This window comes from Penicillium digitatum, chromosome 5 (genome assembly GCF_016767815.1).
Source record: "Penicillium digitatum chromosome 5, complete sequence".
NCBI lineage: Eukaryota > Fungi > Ascomycota > Eurotiomycetes > Eurotiales > Aspergillaceae > Penicillium > Penicillium digitatum.
In genome coordinates, this window is record NC_089388.1 from 345,950 (window position 1) to 366,639 (window position 20,690).

Genomic DNA, 20,690 nt, shown 5'->3' on the forward strand with positions numbered 1-20,690 from the left:
GAAGTTAAACCGGGACAGGAATTCAGACCATCGGGCTTGGCGGCGGTTCAGGAGTTTCGTTGTCGTGAAATATTCCAGATTGCGGTGGTCAGTTATGACCTTCACGGGCGAGGGTGTGCCCTCCAGTTCGGGACGCCACTCTTCGAAGCAGCGGATTATGGCTAGCAGTTCTTTATCGTATATCTCATAGTTACACTCGGCGGCGGAGTGTTTTTTCGAGAAAAATGCGATAGGGTGCAGTATTCCAGCGTCATCGTACTGAGACAGTACACCGGCAGAGACAAAATCAGACGCGTCTGTTTCCAGGACTATCTCCTTGGACCAGTCAAACGCTTTCAGAACCGGGGCAGATGTAAACGCCTTCTTCAAGGCTTCGAAGCTCAGCTGGCAGACAGGTGTCCATTCGAAACGGACGTCTTTCTTCGTGAGTCTCACGAGCGGGGCGATGACTTTCGAGAAGTCTCTGATAAAGCGGCGGTAGAAGTTGCCGAAACCAATAAAGGCTTGCACATCAGTCAGACAGGTCGGTGTTTTCCAGTTCACGATCGTTTCGATCTTGTCGGGGTCCATACGGATACCATCTTCACCGATGATAATACCAAGGAACTTCGTCTCGGACACACAGAATTCGCATTTCGATAGTTTTGCGAACAGGCCTGCCTCTCGGAGGCGCTGGAGGACTTTTCGTACATGTTCTATGTGTTCCGCACGCGTGCGGCTGTAAATCAGGATATCGTCCAGGTAAGCAGTACAGAAACAGTCCAGGTACTCTCGTAACGTGTCGTTGATAAATCGTTGGAAGGATGCGGGGGCTCCAGTTAAACCAAATGGCATCACCAATGATTCGAACAGTCCTAATCTCGTACGGAAGGCAGTCAGGTATTCTTGTCCCTTCGCAATTCGCAGATTGTTGAAGGCGGAGATGATATCAATCTTCGTAAAGAACTTCATCCCTTTCAGGTTATTCAGGGTTTCCTTGGTCAGCGGCAACGGGTAACGGTCCTTAACAGTGATTGCGTTCAGTGCACGGTAATCCACGCAGAAGCGGAGACCTCCGCCGGGTTTCTTCACGAACAGAACAGGCGAGGCAGCGGGCGAGGAGCTGGGCCGAATGAACCCTTTCCTCAGGTTATCTTCGATCCAGTCTTTCAGGACCTCGAGCTCATTTCGGGACATGGGATAGAGGGGCCCAAAAGGTAAGGGTTTGTCCTCTTGTAAGACCATCTTGTGGTCGTATGATCGGTGGGGTGGCAAGCGCTCGGCTTCCTTGGGTGAGAACACTTCGGCGAAGTCTCTAAACTCTTCAGGCAGTGCAGACACGGGGTCAGGTTCAGTGTCGGTCTTGGGGTTCAGTGCAGTCTCGATGTCCGCGGTTGTAATTGCGAACATGCTGTATTTCTTTCTTGCATACGCAGCACACGCAGCTAGCGATACGGCTGCAATGTCTCGTTTCTCGAGACCAGTTGGTCGTGCAGGCAGGTTCCTCAGACGGGACTTTACAGGTAGCAGGCGGTTCTTCAGCGGTAGCAGGCGGTTCTTCAGTGGTAGCAGGCGGTTCTTCAGCGGTAGCAGGCGGTTCTTCGGTGGTAGCAGGCGGATCTTCAGTGGTAGCAGGCGGTTCTTCAGCGGTAGCAGGCGGTTCTTCGGTGGTAGCAGGCGGTTCTTCAGTGGTAGCAGGCGGTTCTTCAGTGGTAGCAGGCGGTTCTTCAGCGGTAGCAGGCGGTTCTTCAGTGGTAGCAGGCGGTTCTTCAGCGGTAGCAGGCGGTTCTTCAGTGGTAGCAGAGTAGGTCCGTGGGGCGGTCGACGGACCGCTGTCGTATTGGACTCGGCGGTTTTCCAGGTTCTGGAGGAACCTCGCTAGGTCGAGGTAGTCTCCCTTAGGCGGTTCATGATGCAGTAACATCCCTTTCATTTCTCGGTTGATTGCTTGTTCGAGCATCGTGGGTAGGGCTTCATTATGCATCTCGCCCTCCATGGCAAGACGCTGGAATTCTGCAAAGAACAGGCTGAACTCCTTGTTTCCTTGTCGGAGGCGGTACAGTTCGTTTCGGGCATTTCGGGCACGGTTTGGGTCTCCAAAGGCTCGTTCCAGGATGTCCAGGATATCGGTGAAGTCGTTCAGTTGGCAGATGCCATCGCGGATGTAAGGCAGAATCTGGGCATAGGGTATGCCCTTCAGACGGTTGGTGACATAGGTCATTCGGGATTGCGGGGTCGGAAAACGGTCGCGGTTGATGTTCAGCTTCTCCTTAATCTGGGAGGAGAATCGGCGGAGATCCTTCCGGTCCCCTTCAAACTTGTCAGGGTCGGGAAGGCGTTCAGATCGTACGTGGGAGCCGGAAGATTCGGGAGTAAGCGACGGAGGCGTTCCCATAGCAGCAGCTACACCAGGCTCAGCGGCAGGTTCAGGGACAGGGGGAGGTACGGTATTCCCCGTCGGGATGGCGAGTTCGGCTGCACACATTCGTGCAGCCTCGATACGGGCAATGTTCTGTTGCGCTTCGTCATAAAGCTTCTTCTGGTATTCCAGGACCGCGACATCTCGGAGGTGATCACGCTCAGCTGCGGTCAGTTCGCTTGACAGGCGGGTGATCTTGATCCTCGCGGCTTGTAGCTGCAGTTCGGCTTGGTCCACTCGTTCGCGAGCGTTGGTCGCCTCGGACTGGGTGCTCTCAATGTAGTCGTACGCGCGGCGGCAGTATTCGAACCATTGGTCAGGATGGTCTCTCGCGTGTTCGGCGAATTGTTCTAGGTCGCTGGGCAGGAACGGAGGTTGCGGGGCTGGTTCAGACATCTTCAGACAGTCAACTCCTAGGGGTAGGAGCTACGTAGTGTCAGGGTGCGGGCTGGCAGGACGGTATGATAGGAGATGACTGGCAGGGACAGGTCGTAACAGATCAGATTCACATTGACAGGCAGGTACAGGCAGGGGCAGGCTAATATACAAGACGTAGCTCGAAGAGCTACAACAGGATCTAGAACTGAAGTTCAAGATAAACAGGTCGGAGATCACGTGTCGTGATCTTCCTTTTACTAAGCATTACGGTTCACACCGTGACATTATGGATCCTTACTATAATACTCCTCCCCTACCTGCCGAAGCATATGAACCATAGGAATTGTCACGGTGCGAACCGTGATGCTTAGTTAGAGGAAGATCACGGCACGTGATCTCTGACCTGTTTATCTGAACTTCAGTTCTAGATCCTGTTGTAGCTCTTCGAGCTACGTCTTGTATAATAGCCTGCCCCTGCCTGTACCTGTCAAGTGGAATCTGATCTGTTATGACCTGTTCCTACCAGTCATCTCCTATCATACCGTCCTGCCAGCCCGCACCCTGACACCCACGACCTTCAGGGCACACTGACTGCCCAGTCCGCCCTTCTCGCACTGCGAAGGGAACACTTAGCTTCCCCTCCCGAGCTGAGGTTGATAAATTCCGACGATACGGCGACAGATGGTATAGAGATGCCCACTCTACATCTACTCCACCACAAAACGAGGACACCTCCCCTACGGCACCCACCAGCAAGAAGAAAGTCCCCCGGGTCGGGGAGGACGGTTTCCAAACTGTCACTAGGCCGTCCAGGAAAGCTGCCTTTAAAGGCGACTTCGCGTGGACGTCGCTTAGGGGAAACAACGAGTCCCCACCTAGCTCCCAAGTCTCTATCCCGACACAAGAAATGGACGTCGACAACAGCACATCCGCCTCGTCTAAATGATAGTACACCCTAATAGACTCAGACGCGCGCGGCGCGTACGACCCTCGGTCCCACGGGAGGTCCTAGTCTTCTGGGCCAACGTCCGAAGACAGACGGCGTGTCACACAACCGCCCTCCAACTTGCTTACGAATCCGCATGCGATGTGGTCTGCATCCAGGAGCCCTACGTCTCTGCTCCAACAAAGAAAACGGGACACCCGGCATACGACTGCTACGCCCCGACCGACGAATGGGATAGCTCTGACCCTACCTCCTTCGAATCGGAGAGACCACGAGTTCTTACCTACGTGAGGAAAAACTCCGGCCTCAATGCCCAACAACACCGGTCTAGCCAAGACCGAGACCTCCTCTGTGTGACGATCTAGGAGGATTTCTGCCGGAAGTTTCCGTCTTGATGAGGTTTGCATTGTTTGATTGTTGGATCGTGACAGGATCCCATAAAAGGTTCCTGTCTCGCAGGTTTCTTTCCTTCTTTCTTTCTTCTTCTTTCTCTGTACTTAGTATTCTCGTTGAAATGCACTCTTTTGTTTAAAGAACTGGCTGGTAACACTCTGGGTCAATGTCAATGGCTTTCTCATACTCAATATTAGTCTTCCGCACGACCCAGTAAAACCCAGACCCAACCCAGACCCAACCCAGTCTGGGTTGGGTTTTGGGTCGAACCCTCCGACCCAGACCCAGTACTGGGTCTGGGGCCCCAAACTGGGTTACAAACTAAACAAACATGCTAAGGATTCTAAATGTATAACTTATGCATTTATTCGCGGTAATTTTGAGTATTTGCTTTACTTGATTATATCTAATTTTATTTGTAAAAAGGGTAAAAGAGATGCGTATAATTGAGGATTCTTTGTCAAGCAAGCTAATGGTATTCAAATAAATCATCTTCCCTGCTTTTACGTTTTCTCCCTGATGCTCGTGTCTGTGTACAGGTTGGTGGTAATGATGGCGAGCAAGGACGACCATATTCACTTGTAGGTAAGGGCCTCTCCTCCGGTATATCCTCTGGTCTATCCTCAATTACAACCTCAATTGCATCCCCTGGTTTATCTTCCAGTTCATCCTCCTGCTCCTCTGTATCACTAATTGGATCAACCTCAATCTCACTGAGCTTCTCTTCCCTCTCCTCTTTTGCCGCCTCAAGCTCATCCTGGGAGAAAATTTTCTCAAGAAGTGTTGCTTCCTGCTCCTCCATATCAAATTTCGTTGTACAAAGAAACATCATTAATGCCTCGACAGTCTCACTCTTCATTCTACCACGACGATAGTGACAAATATCTCGAGCGGTATTAAAGAGGCGTTCAACTCCTGCGCCAGTTGCTGGAAATGAGAGTGTATCTCGCGCAAGGGCAGCAATGGCCGGAAAGCGAGCCTGGTGCTCTTTCCAGAAAGTAAGCGGCCTAACAGAAACAGTATCTATATATATATTAGTATTATTATCACACATACTCTTTGTATTTACTTACCGCTGTCAAGATATTGACTGATTTCATCAGTAATGGCTCGTGGTTGTATATCCCTTCCATCAAGCATCTCCTCTAGCCTTGAGCTTGGATGGGCTATCGTTAGAGAGCTTTGTAGATCACGACTGCTTATTCTAACTTGTGCTTGATATGGAACAAGGGCTTGTTCAAAAGCAAGTCGATAGGTATCTCGCCATTTCTGATCCCAATCACTGGAGAGGAAGAATTTGAATTTGTTCACCGGTGCAAGCATTGTACTGATTGCATAGATATTCCCTCGAAGATCATCAGCTTGGGAGTAATACTCATCAAGCTTAGACCGACCAGCTTCAAGGGCCTCTAGCATCTGTTTTTTCCATGGGACACGCTTTCGGCGTAGCTGTGCCTGTGATCGCTCAAGATGATCAAACAGTTTGTTGTAGATCTTAAACACATAGTGGGCAGTGACATCTCGAGTCTTTGATAGCTGTGTTGTATAATCAAAGAAGGGCTCGGTGATACAAAGAAGATAGTCGATCTGACGCCACTCTTGCTCGCTGAGTAGCATCTCCTCACAATCATACTCTGTACAGAATAAAGAGAAGATAGCACGTAGCCTCTTTGCCCGGCGAAGCATGAGGAACGTAGAATTCCATCGTGTCTTTACATCTTGGATTGGAACGATCTTGATATTAGTTGTCTGAAGATTGTAAAAGGTCTCTCTGCGCTGGGGACTTGCATTGACGTAAATCGCAAGATAACGGACTTTGTTCAGTGTGGAGGAGATCTGACTTTGCTTCGCATTTTCTTGGGCTAGCCTTGACTGCTTCTCTGTCCACCTTGTCTCGGCTGATTCATTTAATGGAACTGCCTTGATCCGAGCAAGAAGCTGATTGAGGCTGAGCTGGATAACGTGGGCAAGACATGGTATTCGGGTGATAATAGTATCATCTGACAAAGCCTGTTGGAGAGCAGTAGCTAATGTCTTGTTGTTTGATGCATTATCTGTTGTCAACCCGAATACTTTATCTTCAATGTTGTGCTCCACTAGGGTTTCTATAAGAACACTACTCAGGTAAGAGCCGGTATGTGTACCATGAAGCGGCTTAAACCCAAGTAGTACCTCACGATATACCCAATCACTGTCAATGAAATAGCCAGTAATAGCCATAAATGCCTGCGAGAATGGAGATGTCCAGCAGTCAAGCGCAATGGATATCTTTGAGCCAGAAGGCAGCGTACGAAGGATACGCTGCTGCCGGTCTTTGACTAGACTGCCCAATCGGCGACGGATGGTATCGGCAGATGGAATCACTGGAGGGGATGGGGCGGAACGAGCTTTATTGATGATGCGTTTGAATGATGGATGCTCGATCAGATGGAATGGGAGCCGGTTGAGAGTAAGAAATTGGAGGAGATCCTCCTCCCAATCTTCTTGTAAGAAGGGTATGCTTGCTGAAACTTCTCCCTAGAATAATAATAAATTAGTATAGTTACTTGATTTTATGATAGAAAATATACCTCTCGTTGTAGGAAGTTTGTAATCTCCGCTTTCTTCCCCTTTTCCGACCGTAAACAACCAGCCGTTTTCCGATGTTTCTGGATGGTTGATGTGCCATGATACTGCGCTTTGCCTGTGCTGTTCGGGCTTAGTGTATAAGGATGCTCTAGGATCTTCCCACAGCGCTTGCACATAACCTTTGGTGCGCCATCAATACCCTGAGCTACCTGATGGTAGCTATTCCAGATCTCTGTATGGCGGTTCGAATCCCATTTAAGCTTGCTTTTCCTCCCGTAGTCAGTCTCTAACCACCAGTCCACAAAATCGTTATGTGACATTGTATCGTATAGAATAAACCCTTTCCTACGGTCGGGTCCAACGCGTTTCAATAAAGGGGGGATTGGGAGGGGATCATCTGGTCTTCGGAAGTTTGAGTCGATTGTGTGTTGACTTGCGGATGGTGTGACTTGTCCAGTTGAAATATATGAGAGATCGTCAAGATCACCACCATAGAGCGACGATGCAAAGTCGGAAAGTTGGCTTTGAGACATAACATGAGAATGACATATAATATATACAAATGGATGTAAGGGGAGAAATTCTTTAACGTACAAAGGTAGAAATGCACTAAAGTTGTAGAAGTGTCTAGGAATATTGATATATCAAATATAGTAAATCATCCTACTCTTGTTGATTGGTCTATTATACTAAAATTATATGGGTCTAAAGAAATACCCCTGAGATAACCCAGTCAAGACCCAGTCAAGACCCAGTCATAACCCATTTAACCCAGTAAGAACCCAGTAAGAACCCATTTAACCCAGTAAGAACCCAGTAAACCCAGTAAAACCCCAGTCAAACCCCAATTCCCACCCCAGTTCCATTAATCCTTCTCAAAATATTTCTTCCTACCCTCCCTTCAAGTCGCATATACCAAGTAGATTAAGAGGTAGTAAGTAGTTTTGAATATAAAAGTTTACTAGATATCTATCCATAGTTATATAAGCTCTAGAATTAAACAGAAGAAGAGAAATAAATGAATTCAAAAATTATTTTACTCTGTAGATGAAAATATATATTATGTTGATGTGTGTTGAATATATATATCTGCAACTTGGGGTATACTTTGTATTTTAAATGGAATGCAATCCTACGCCTGAGAAAACCAGCAGCCAACACATACCACCTTTCCATATGAAATAAAGCATTTGAAGAAGTAATTAATCTTGAACCAGATATATTACTTTGGAGAACGAGGTTATTTCTTAAAATTTCCTTTGCCTTGTTGGTAGAGAGTGTAGCATTTCGATGAAGAAACCATAACAGGGGAAAATGACAGTATGTTATTTAAATATTTATGCCATAATTTATGCAGAAACTGGGTCGAACTGGGGCTATACTGGGTTTTCTGGGGCCCCAGTCACTGGGTCTGGGTTGGGTTCTGGGTCGAGACCTTCGACCCAAACTGGGTCGTGCGGAAGTCTAACCCTGATGATATCTATAACTTTGATGAGACCGGTTTTGCAATGGGATTGACTACAACCGTGAAGGTTATTACGAGGAGTGAATAATACGGTCGGAGGCCGGTTTTACAACCTGGAAATCGTGAATGGGTGACGGTGGTTGAATGTACGAATGCTTCTAGGTAGGTGCTTCCTCCGTGTATAATTTTCAAAGGCAAAGTCTTTATTAATTCATGGTTTAATAGCCTCCTAGAGGATTGGCGCTTCGGAGCAGCTAGTTTAGTACCATTTGCACCCGACCGAGTGATTTCAAAGCTTGATATTCGGCTTCGAACCCCCCCCCCCCCCCCCAGCCAGCCGGGGGAGTGAATCAAGCCGGAATTTTACCCCAAAAACCCCCTTTACGGAGAAAGAACTACGTCGTCAAGCTTCATCAATCAAAGCTTTACTTCGCACAAGATCTCGAAGCCCACCTAACCCGTCAGATTGTGCATTAAACCAGCTTGTAAAAGGCTTCCGTCTTACAATGCAAGGTGCTATCTTACTCGCCAAAGAAAACAAGGATTTACGCGCCGCCAACGAGAAGCAGAAGCAAAAGCGTACTAGATCCCGGAGGTAGATACCTGCTGACGAAGGCCTCTCGGTTCAAGAAGCTTCTCAATTGATTACTGAGCCGGTGGAAGCAATTGAAGTACCTCCTCTCCCTCCACGAAGAAGCTTTTCGCCGGCTTTACAACCACGTATACGCCCCCCCCCAAAGTGTAGTGGTTGTGGAGAAATAGGACATAAGATTAATAGATGCCTAGCTAGATAGATGATTTTTGTATATTGAATTTAATGGCGTTTTGGTTGAGATAAATGCATTTTAAATTAAGAAGTTGGTTAGGGTGGCCAGCTCGCTTACCGAATACGTTAGTTATCAACGTATTCCCATGGTTCATATGCTTCGGTAGGCAGGGGAGCAGTATTATAGTAAGGATCCATAATGAGATCTGTGAATAGCTTCAAAAATTAATTATGGTATGGTGGAATTGTTACTGTGCGATATGAATTGTGGAGCAGGCACATGATCTCCGATAAGCATTTTGGTATAGGGTTATATGTGGCTAAGAGTCAGGTGATGAGGGTGTCATTTACTATGCGGATACCATATTAAATTACACAAATGATGACAAATGGTTGGCCAAGAAAGGCTATACCTAAAAAGGACTAAAGGTGTGCAGATAGTAAAAAATGGCGCTAAGGGGTGTGCATATAGTCAATCTCTAGACTTCGGTCCTTTTAAGTTTTTTTAATTCATATTTACTTTATTAGCTATAGTAATATACATCCTTTTAGCTACTACGCCTACGTAATCCGCCCTATACCTGTATAATGCTGGTTATAAAATTTATTAAAATTGATAGTTGTGTAGGATCTATGATTATCCATTAAAAGAAGCCTTGGCCGACCCTTTTAAATTAGGGGTTTCGTAGCTTTATAAAAGGAATAAAGCTATTCAAAAGCTGTTTTATCTTCGATCCAGCCATTAGGTGTAGGCTTAATACGAAATTCAGGGGTTTAAATATTTTCGTACTATTCCTCTATATGTAAAGAGCCCTTAGTGTCACGGTTCGCACCGTGACATTAGGTGAGCGATAAATTACGAGTAAGGCGTTGTTAGGTGATTTTTACTAGTCGCTACCAGCTTGCTAGTAAATGATTTAGTCTTACTAGTAGGGCTCACCTAACAACCTGACAGCCGTTTTGGGTGTAACTAATTTACTTTTACTACTTCCCACTAGTACTATCTACCTTCTACTAGAAGTAACCCTAATACTACTAGGAGCGACTAGTAAAATACCACCTGACAACCTGACAACCTGACGACCCCCCTACTCGACATAGGGTTTTGTATTGCGGAAGACAAAGCAGATCATCAGATGCCTGGGCCACTAAGTCTTGTAGCTGCTTGAGAAGTTTGTAGCAGGTACGGTAGTATGAATTTTCGGTCTGCTGCCGGCCGGTCTCTCGAACGATGTCGGAAATCTCTTCCATGGTGTTTTACGGGGCTTCATGAGCCGGAGGGTGCGCTCTATGTGATTAATCTATATAGGCGAAAGATAATTTTTAGCCGCCATCTTTTTCTTGTAAGCCAATCTACCCCTCATATGTTGCAGGTCAGCGAATGAACAACGCCAGCTATAACTTTCTTTAGCTCGAGTCTATAAGCTAGCAGCTAGCTATGCATTAAGCAGCGAGAAGCGATACGTTGAAGCATGTGCCAATAGTATAGGCCAAGCGGGCTGGTACTTGTGAGAACTAAACTTGATGTCCAACTACTTGAGCTCCATGAGTCCTCCTCTGCGTCAAATCGATGTTCAAACGCCTTTGGCCAGCGGGTCATCATTATTCTTCATCCTTCATTGCGTGAACCTTTCTACATAACGGTAAGAAATCTCCAGGTTACCCATACCAAGGACTGTATTAGATTAGAAAGACGGTATTAAGCATGTAAATATGGAAGAATAAGTGAACGTAAGTCAAGTTACATATTCCTCTTGACTGTCCTCATTTTGAACATCCTAGTGTTTGATCTCCTCCCATCAGTATTGGGTAGCAACATCTCTTCGCGTTTTCAGCGTCATGCTGTTGAACAGACAAGAAATTTTAACATTCAGCCTCCTGATTCAACCCTATTTTACCCATTATTTTCAGGTCCCATTATCAGTTGACTACTCCTCTATTCACCACTTGTGCTCTATGAAGGTTTTGGAATTAATCTGCCAGAAAATGCCGTTGTTGTATTTTGATTACTCTAGGTTAACTTGTGTTCCTGGCAATATTCAATTACAGTAGTAAATGAGTCACGACCACCTAAGATTGGGTTGTGCAACCTAATGGCTTGACAGAGTACATCAAGTTCTATCCCTGGCTGGCTAGGCCAAAATGAAGAAATTCTACGTGACTGGGGGCCATCTTTAAGCTCCAGAAGTAATCGCTCGGAAGATTTCTTCTCTGTACTGCCCGATTGTGTACTCCATAACTCGGCGAAGTGTTCTCAAAAGAGACGTGGTATGTTTAACACTCGTGGTGCGGCCGTCCAAGTCAGATAAAGGACCCCAGATACGCTGAAGTAATAAGGTTTAGCCATTGTTAGCAGTCACTGAAGCGTACCAACTTACTACTTGTTCCAGAACGCCAGGCCCTTCGACCCCGATTGCAATATAGAATTTCCAATCCTCCCCAACAGCAGTACAGCCAATAAGCGGAGGCAAGTCTTTCACACTCTTGCGTTGTGCGAAAGCCCACATCAGTAGTCCTGTCATCCATACCCCAAGCTGGACTTGAGCTTCTACTAAGTTTCCGTCCGCAGCTTTAATATCAACACCAGGGCCAATAATACGTTTCCCGGTGTGCGGATGGGTCATATGGCTGAAACATTTACCTGGTGTATTGAGCCCCGCCTGTTCATAGTCTACTTTCCAAGACTCCACAGGCAGACCGACGACCAGGTCCACTTTGCGGTTGTATGTATCGCGGGCTGTGTAGCGAGGTTGGTACTGAGGGTCAACGGACTCTGTTTGACTACAAGATATTAGCAACAGAGCAGTAGGGCACACGGGGTCTTCGTGGATAGGACAGGACATACATGCTCCAACACTCTAACGGCAGTTCCGCAATGGCCCCATCCAACAGCGGCAGTGCGACCTTATTCAACCAGGAACCTTCACTGCGCAGTTCAGTAGCACACTGACACGACGCATTTGAGATCTTCCGAGCAACACCTTCATCTATGTCGAACTCAGAACCCTGCGTTAGAGTTGCCAGTAGTTGACTCGCAGCGACGCTTTTCGGGTCGGTAGATTCATGTACGTAGACGACCTGGGGGGTGGCGGCAGCTAGTTCTGCTTTCACGCGTGATGGACTAGACGAACGTGATCTCCCACCTCGACTAGCCGCGGAACTTGATGGGGCCAGAGAGGTGATGTCGTCAGGTAGGCGGACGGAAATGGTGGATGCTGTTTCGGAACCAGTTCGATAGGGTCTCTTCGAAGGATCTGGCTGCGGCATCGAATTTTCGGCTCCAGATAACGACCTTCTGCGTGTATGCTGGATCACTGGGGTTGAAGGAGGCGTCGTTAGGTTGCTCACCAGTTTCTCCAACAGATCAGTGTTGGGCGGAGTTTTGGGCACGCTCCTCGCAACTTCCTCCATCCAGGACAATATCGCGACGTTTTTCCCATCACACATCAGGGTGGATTTGACGCAACATGGTATGCCCCAAAGTTTATTATTTTTAATTTCTCTCGTCGGAGGACGCGCGGTAGGTCAATATTTGGACAAGATGAGTTTTTGGGAACCCCTAACGGATTGGCCGTTGCTGGAGTAACCGCCGTAGGATGCTGTTATGACAGATCACGTGGCTTTTATCTTGCGTTTCAGTCAGCTGACTGGCACCGAGACTCTTAACAGGCCGACATTCATATTGTCGATGATGGGCGGATCGGTAAGATCTCCTACGAAGCAAATGACTGATCATCAATTAACTCTCTGGATTCAATCATACTTTCACTATTCACCAATGTCTCAAGAGTCAAAACGTACGTAGAAGGCGGGCTGGATTTTGAAACTGCACGCCACGAGGCAGTCTAATAGTAACAGGGGCAACTAGGCAGGCCTCCACAAGTCTCTAAGTTTGTTCTGGAGCTATTACAGTCTACCTTGTATGTACGCAAATATATAATTGTGGTACAGTATTGTAGTTTGCACTAGACTGCGACATCGCCCGTCCATGGGCACTAGGAAGTGTCCACGGCCCGTGGGCCTTTTGAAAATTTACGCCCATCGCCCACCGTTATGCAAAATTAATGCAAAAATTACCCTATTAGGCCATTTTATGTACATAACTAGTTCTTGGCAGTACCCCCTTTGCCAAGAGTTCCCGCATATGTCTTGGCGACGCTAAAAGTATCTCCACTTTGGTGGGCGTTGTCGCAGTCTAGTTTGCACATTGCTTTCGGGGATTGAAGTTAATGGTTAATTATGTTAAATCCATTAGAGCATTCTGAGCTTTCTCTAGATCCGAGCCCGCTTAGCACCTCTCTGTCACACCACTCTTATATATAAGCATTATTTTTGGAGGTCTAGGAGAGAAGAATGCAGCCTTTCGCTCGCGAAAAAGCAGCTTCGCGTACTATTTTAGGATGGTTCCATCTATAGATACTACGCATTTTAGGAAGGCGGTATTGGCTGTGAACTAGGTGGGGCCGTCTAGTCACTCACTGTATGTTGTAGGGTAGACTGTTGTACATAGCGTTTCTGAGAGAGATGATATTCAGTCTACAAATGAAGCTGTAGATGAAACTGGAGATCTCTGGATGCGTTGTAGAAGAGAGAAGCTATCTACAGGTTTGGCTAGACTAAGTACTAGGAGCAAACAAAGAAGTCATGTGACTACTAATACAAACAAAGAAGTCATGTGACTTCTAACAGTTTCTATAGACGCGACGCGCATGTGCGGTTTGTTGTTCCGCAAGGCCCACAGACACGCTGGTCTCCATTTGTTATGTACGCGCAATGGCTGTATCACCTCGAGGACTGCCAAAGAGACCATGCCCCTGCCCAATGGGGTGCCTTTAAAATTCCACAAACTGTAGGCTGGACCTGTTTGCTCTGCTTACTCTTTTGCTGATAGCCAAATCTGCAGCTCCTCGAAACGCCGCTAGTCACCCAGTCATCAGGACTTGTGGCTCTGCCCAATGAACTCCTACTACAAATCATCGCGAATGCCCACTCAGTCGACCAACTGTCCCTAGCACTTACATGCAAGAGGATGCTTGCTCTTTCCGCCATGGCAACCATCACGATACCTAGTGCGCCTATGCATCGGGCTTATTCCCTCAACTGCTCTGCAATGCTTGCACTTCTACGCGCCTTGCAGCCACGAGGGGCTCGCGGACACCCCAAGAAAAGTTGGGCTCCTTGCTGCGTCTGTTATCGGTACCGACCGAAAAGGAGAGGCTATTGGACACTTGTGGAGAAACTCTACGAAGAGGACTTATTTTGTGGAATCCTTGCAGGCTATGAATATGTGGTCGACTCGTGGAGTGACAAAAGGTCATCCTCATATCAATGTCCCGAATGCTGGTGTGAAGAACGCATCAACAGATATGGACATCTTAAAAACCAAATCTAGAATGTCGGATGGCAGAAAATCATAATTAATGGGCCCGACTAGGCCGGCTGGGGCCCTACGGGGACTTCTAATATATGCCGCGTCAATGCGAATAATGGAATCTGGGGAGTTGATGCCACTAAACGAGAGAGGATTTCTGGCTGCTCATTTCCTCGGCGGCATAGTTCATAGCAATTTATTTGACCATCTGCAGACAACTCATTTTGTGATATCTTGGTAGTTGACGGTCGACTGACGCCCACAGCTTCCGTGGCGGCCACTCATCCACCTCTCGGTCAGAATCGCTTCTTCCGCCATCCCGGCAGCTTCAGCCAGGATCGCGATGACTTGGTGGAACAGAGCCGCTCCGACTCGCCTACTCAATCCCCTCCGGCTGCCGTCTCCGGCGTCAAGAAGCACCTGAATTGATTTAAATCTATCTTGTCCATGATTTGCCAGCTAGTCACCGTGTGCTCAGGCTGCCTCGATCTTTCCCTCTATTAATCTGTAAAGCCAGATAAGGAGCAATATGCTAAAAACAGCAGCCAAAGAAAGTTGGAACCTAACGCCTGGTAAAGATACCACCGAAGCGATGTAGCAAGCAGAACAGCTGCGAGTTGATAGGCCAGCCCATAGAATATATAGGTCCAAATGCCACCTGTGCTTCACCGAAGTCCAGATACCTGCACTCCAGCACCGCACCCCAGCACCAAAGGGTAGACCGTTACCACTTCCATACATTAGCGCGCTGTAAAATTAGCGAACTTTAATGTTATCTTAGCAATATTTTTATGAACGTGATAGATTAATATTGTCTGATATTAATCAATCCGGACGTAGGCGAAGGATTCGCGCTGATATTACAGCTATTATACCTGGAAGCCAACGTCAAAAACACTGAAGCTATAGCTGCTGTCAACAAAACCAAACCATGGTCATTTGGGATTCTCCCCAATCAATCATTTTGTACTGATTTCTCAGATCTACATATGCCAGGCCGATCATTAATGGTCATAGCTTGACGCTCTTGGTAAGGTAAGAGAGTATCTTGGAATGAGGCTCGATATTTATCACGCCATTCCTTTGTCCAGTCATCGGTGAGAAAGAATTGGAACCTGTTATCTGGCGCCAGCATAGTACTAGTTGCGTAAATATGTTACGATCATGATCTGTCTGCGAATAGTACTCATCAAGCTTCAATCGACCAGCCTCAAGGGATGAAAGCATCTGTTGTTTCCATGGGACATGCTTTCGTTGAAGCTGCTTGATAGACTTCTCAAGGTGCTCAAACAACATATTGTAGATCTGGAATACTAGATGTGCAGTCACATCTCGAATCTTTGAAAGCGCAAGAGTATCTTCATAGAATGGCTTTGTGAGACAAAGAAGGTAATCGATCTGGCGCCATTCATCGTTGTTAAGTGCCATCTCCTCGCAGTTGTAGTCTGTACAGAATGTACCAAGGAAATCACGGAGTCTCTTTGCCCGGCGAAGCATAAGAAACGTTGAGTTCCACCTAGTCTTCACATCCTGAAGTGGCATAAGTGCCTGCTCTGAGGGCTGAAGACTAACGAATGCTTCGCGACGTTGGGGACTAGCCCAGATATAAACAGCAAGATACCGTACCTTGTTCAAGTTATGAGATATACTGCGGTTTTCGCTTTGGGCATTTGCTTTCGCGAGTATTGATTGGCGATCAGACCATTTGGTCTCAGTTGTATCATTCTGAGGGACTGCTTTCAAGCGATCAAGAAGTTGGTTCAGACTCAATTGGATAACATGTGCAAGACAGGGTATTCGGATAACATGAATATCGCTCGACAAGGCCTGTTGTAGCGAGTCAACAAGGGTCTTATTGTTCGATGCATTATCCGTAGTTATCCCAAACACACGATCCTGGATGTAATGATCAGCAAGTATCTCTAAGAGAACACCACTTAGATTAGCACCAGTGTGAGTACCTTCAAGGGGTTTAAACCCAAGAAGCACCTCCCGGTAGGGCCAATCAATGTCAATAAAATAGCCAGTGATTGTCATAAATGCCTGTCCGAATGGTGAAGTCCAGCAATCCAATGCAATTGAGATTTTGGCATCTGCTGGAAGCAGTTTGAGTGTAGAATGTTGGCGTTCTTTAACACGAGCAGATAGTCGACGTCGAACGGTATCAGCAGAGGGGATAGATGGGAGGCTTGGGGCCGAGTGTGCTTGTGATATTATCCGTCGAAACGTTGGATGTTCGATAAGGTGAAAGGGAAGTCGATTGATCGTGATAAACTGTAATAGATTATCCTCCCAAGCTGCCTCGGAGAATGGCTCTCGGATAGTATTATCCTATTTCAATAATATGAGTGGTACGAATTGTACTAAAGGGATATCCATACTGTTGACTGAATAAACCTATCGAGTCCCCCTCGTTGCTGACCACCACTTACAGCCCTGTTGCAGGCAGACGTCCTGAGATGCCTAGTCATAGTAGTTGTACCATGACGCGCATCCTTCCCGTTCGCATCTTTTTTGGCAGCATAAGGATGCTCAAGGATCGCAGAGCAGTGCTTACACATGACCTTTGGGCTGCCATCGCTGCTATGGGCTACCTGGGTAAAGTGGTCCCAGACATGTGAAAGATGATTTGAGTGCCATGCGACCTTGCCCTTTGATCCATAATCGGGTTGTAACCACCACTCTACCCACTCTTGGTGATTCATTCTGTCATACAAGAAGTATAACCTTTTCCGATCGGGTCCGACACGTTCAAATCGTTCAAGATGGGGGAGTAAGGGAGGGTCGTCCGGTCGAAGAAAAGCCGGTACAGATACATCAAAAGTCTGTTGGCTTGTCGATGGCGTAGCTGGGTAATTGGAGGGTATAAGGTAGGATAAGTTGTCGTAGTCACCACCGAATTGTGATGATGCAAACTCAGACTGCTGACTTTGGGACATTGTAGAGTTAATAAAACCTATAACAGAAAGGGCTTTTGAGAATGCATAAAGGAGGGTCGATACATTACAAGAAGCTCTACCACCTAGAAGTGTTACTCAACTAGTTATATCGATAATCGATATATCAAAATAGAGGGCGATGATAGTAGTATATGATTAGTTGAATTGTATATAATAAGTGGGGCCGGCTCGAAAAAAGCCCCTGAAGCTCGAAAAAAACCCCACAAAGCTCGACGAAAGCTTGAAACCCCCATTAATAGCCCGTAAAAAGCCATGAATAGCCCATACCTGTCAGGGTGCGGGCTGGCAGGACGGTATGATAGGAGATGACTGGCAGGGACAGGTCGTAACAGATCAGATTCTCATTGACAGGTACAGGCACAGGCAGGGGCAGGCTAATATACAAGACGTAGCTCGAAGAGCTACAACAGGATCTAGAACTGAAGTTCAAGATAAACAGGTCGGAGATCACGTGCCGTGATCTTCCTTTTACTAAGCATTACGGTTCACACCGTGACAGTACCCCCTCCCTTAGAGCCGAGCTCCGTCGAGGCGAGGCTTGTGCGGGTATCTTCGGTGGAAGTTCCGTATGATTTCGCGGGCGTGGTCCAGGTATTCAACAGGCTCTTCAGTGGGTTCGTCGTAACCAATCCATTTGACGGTGTACTTCAGACGCGGGCCTCCTCGGCCTCGTCGTTCCCAGCGGGAATCTAAGATGTCTTCAACTTCCCATTCTTCCAGTCCTTCGACTTCGACAGGCGGTGCGGGTTCAGTAACTTGTCCATTTACCGGGTTCGTGGCGGCAGGCTGTAGCAGGCTGACGTTAAACACAGGGTGGATCTTCATACTAGCAGGCAGTTCGAGCTTGTAAGCGTGTGCGCTTATAGCTTCTAGGACCTTAAAGGGGCCTAGGTTCTTCCAGTCCAGTTTCTTCTGCGGGCGGAGGGTTCGGATATTCCTGGCGTTCAGCCAGACCAGTTGTCCAGGACGGTATCGGCGGGCAGGGGCACGGTGACGGTTCGTTTGTTCTTCGTATCGGGCTTGTGCGGACAGTATCTCGGCGCGGACGTACTCAGTCAGTTCTTGCATTCGTGTAGCAAACTTTTCCGCGTCTCGGGTCGCAGGGTGACTGGCAGGCTGGGATGGTTCGAACCCGATGCGGGGGTGGAACCCATAGTTCGCGTAGAACGGAGAAACTCGGGTGCTCTCGGAGTAATGAGAGTTTGCAGTGAATTCGGCCAGCAGGAGCCATTCAGACCAGTCGTCCTGTAAGTAGGACACATACGCTCGGAGGTATTGTTCCAGTACGGCGTTCGCGCGTTCAGTCTGGCCATCAGTTTCCGGGTGATAAGCGGTTGACAGCAGGTTGGTGATTCGCAGGCGCTTTGTCAGGTGTTTCCAGAATTGGGCCACGAACTGGGGTCCTCGGTCAGATACAACGGTATTCGGCAGGCCGTGCAGTTTCCAGACATGACGGGTGTACAGGCGGGCGACTTCTTCAGCGTTGCAGGTTCCCTTGCAGTGTATGAAGTGCTTCATCTTGGTCAGACGGTCTACCACGACTAGGATGGCGTCGTAACCGTAGCTCAGGGGCAGGTGCGTGATGAAGTCCATGCTGATATCTTGCCAGGCTCTCTCAGGTACGGGCAGTTGTCTCAGGATCCCTTGACGGACTTCTCGGGCGGGGGTGATACGGCGGCAGGTGTGGCAGTTCTTGGTCCAGTCGCTCACGTACTGGTATACTCTAGGCCAGTAGTATTCTCGGGACAGCAGTTCATAGGTCTTCGACCGGCCAGGGTGTCCCACGGTGGGCTTGTCATGACACAGGCGCAGTATTTCAGCTTTCAGTTCATCGTTGTCAGGGACGTACAAGCGGTTCCGGTAGTAGAGGTAGTTGCCTCTTCGTTCGCAGTCGGCAAGTGTAATCTCAGGGTGACGGCTAGCGTTCTTGTCTAACGCTTCCAGGATAGATTGTACTACTTTATCTTGGTTGTAGGCTTCCAGCAGTAAATCCTTGATCGTAGATGGTGGTTCGGGCAGGTCTGGCAGTTCAGGTGGAGTGGTTGTAGTGACTCCGTTTCTCTGTCGTGTTGTGACGTTTATCTGTAGGTTTTCTTTCTTCAGAACAGTCTGGCTCTGATGCGCTAAGCGCTCATCCCCCTCTTTAGGGATATCCTCTGACCTCCTGGTCAGGGCGTCGGGCTTTGCACCTTGTTTTCCGGGACGGTACGTGATCTTGAAGTTAAACCGGGACAGGAATTCAGACCATCGGGCTTGGCGGCGGTTCAGGAGTTTCGTTGTCGTGAAATATTCCAGATTGCGGTGGTCAGTTATGACCTTCACGGGCGAGGGTGTGCCCTCCAGTTCGGGACGCCACTCTTCGAAGCAGCGGATTATGGCTAGCAGTTCTTTATCGTATATCTCATAGTTACACTCGGCGGCGGAGTGTTTTTTCGAGAAAAATGCGATAGGGTGCAGTATTCCAGCGTCATCGTACTGAGACAGTACACCGGCAGAGACAAAATCAGACGCGTCTGTTTCCAGGACTATCTCCTTGGACCAGTCAAACGCTTTCAGAACCGGGGCAGATGTAAACGCCTTCTTCAAGGCTTCGAAGCTCAGCTGGCAGACAGGTGTCCATTCGAAACGGACGTCTTTCTTCGTGAGTCTCACGAGCGGGGCGATGACTTTCGAGAAGTCTCTGATAAAGCGGCGGTAGAAGTTGCCGAAACCAATAAAGGCTTGCACATCAGTCAGACAGGTCGGTGTTTTCCAGTTCACGATCGTTTCGATCTTGTCGGGGTCCATACGGATACCATCTTCACCGATGATAATACCAAGGAACTTCGTCTCGGACACACAGAATTCGCATTTCGATAGTTTTGCGAACAGGCCTGCCTCTCGGAGGCGCTGGAGGACTTTTCGTACATGTTCTATGTGTTCCGCACGCGTGCGGCTGTAAATCAGGATATCGTCCAGGTAAGCAGTACAGAAACAGTCCAGGTACTCTCGTAACGTGTCGTTGATAAATCGTTGGAAGGATGCGGGGGCTCCAGTTAAACCAAATGGCATCACCAATGATTCGAACAGTCCTAATCTCGTACGGAAGGCAGTCAGGTATTCTTGTCCCTTCGCAATTCGCAGATTGTTGAAGGCGGAGATGATATCAATCTTCGTAAAGAACTTCATCCCTTTCAGGTTATTCAGGGTTTCCTTGGTCAGCGGCAACGGGTAACGGTCCTTAACAGTGATTGCGTTCAGTGCACGGTAATCCACGCAGAAGCGGAGACCTCCGCCGGGTTTCTTCACGAACAGAACAGGCGAGGCAGCGGGCGAGGAGCTGGGCCGAATGAACCCTTTCCTCAGGTTATCTTCGATCCAGTCTTTCAGGACCTCGAGCTCATTTCGGGACATGGGATAGAGGGGCCCAAAAGGTAAGGGTTTGTCCTCTTGTAAGACCATCTTG

At 47.9% G+C, this 20,690-nt stretch overlaps 5 protein-coding genes across 5 annotated transcripts; 2 read left to right on the forward strand and 3 right to left on the reverse strand.

Annotated features, from left to right (window-relative positions):
* Positions 1 to 1,330: 1,330 nt before the first annotated feature.
* On the reverse strand, positions 1,331 to 2,794 carry Pdw03_1343 (cell cycle control protein 50A-like; the record flags this gene model as incomplete). Its single annotated transcript, XM_066099882.1, has 2 exons — positions 1,331 to 1,984; positions 2,330 to 2,794. The coding sequence occupies 2 exons, from the start codon at positions 2,792 to 2,794 to the stop codon at positions 1,331 to 1,333; spliced, it is 1,119 nt and encodes a 372-aa protein (XP_065957609.1).
* A 924-nt stretch (positions 2,795 to 3,718) lies between these two features.
* Pdw03_1344 (putative RNA-directed DNA polymerase from transposon X-element) lies at positions 3,719 to 4,087 on the forward strand (the record flags this gene model as incomplete). Its single annotated transcript, XM_066099883.1, has 1 exon — positions 3,719 to 4,087. The coding sequence occupies one exon, from the start codon at positions 3,719 to 3,721 to the stop codon at positions 4,085 to 4,087; it is 369 nt and encodes a 122-aa protein (XP_065957610.1).
* A 2,024-nt stretch (positions 4,088 to 6,111) lies between these two features.
* Pdw03_1345 (Zinc finger, BED-type predicted) lies at positions 6,112 to 7,003 on the reverse strand (the record flags this gene model as incomplete). The annotated part of the gene is made up of 3 exons (XM_066099884.1): positions 6,112 to 6,125; positions 6,407 to 6,632; positions 6,686 to 7,003. The coding sequence occupies 3 exons, from the start codon at positions 7,001 to 7,003 to the stop codon at positions 6,112 to 6,114; spliced, it is 558 nt and encodes a 185-aa protein (XP_065957611.1).
* A 4,085-nt stretch (positions 7,004 to 11,088) lies between these two features.
* Pdw03_1346 (O-methyltransferase) lies at positions 11,089 to 12,361 on the reverse strand (the record flags this gene model as incomplete). The annotated part of the gene is made up of 3 exons (XM_014679674.1): positions 11,089 to 11,238; positions 11,293 to 11,695; positions 11,760 to 12,361. The coding sequence occupies 3 exons, from the start codon at positions 12,359 to 12,361 to the stop codon at positions 11,089 to 11,091; spliced, it is 1,155 nt and encodes a 384-aa protein (XP_014535160.1).
* A 1,315-nt stretch (positions 12,362 to 13,676) lies between these two features.
* Pdw03_1347 (F-box domain containing protein) lies at positions 13,677 to 14,714 on the forward strand (the record flags this gene model as incomplete). The annotated part of the gene is made up of 3 exons (XM_066099885.1): positions 13,677 to 13,763; positions 13,818 to 14,259; positions 14,551 to 14,714. 3 exons carry the CDS (start codon positions 13,677 to 13,679, stop codon positions 14,712 to 14,714), a joined length of 693 nt encoding a protein of 230 aa, XP_065957612.1.
* Positions 14,715 to 20,690: the final 5,976 nt, after the last annotated feature.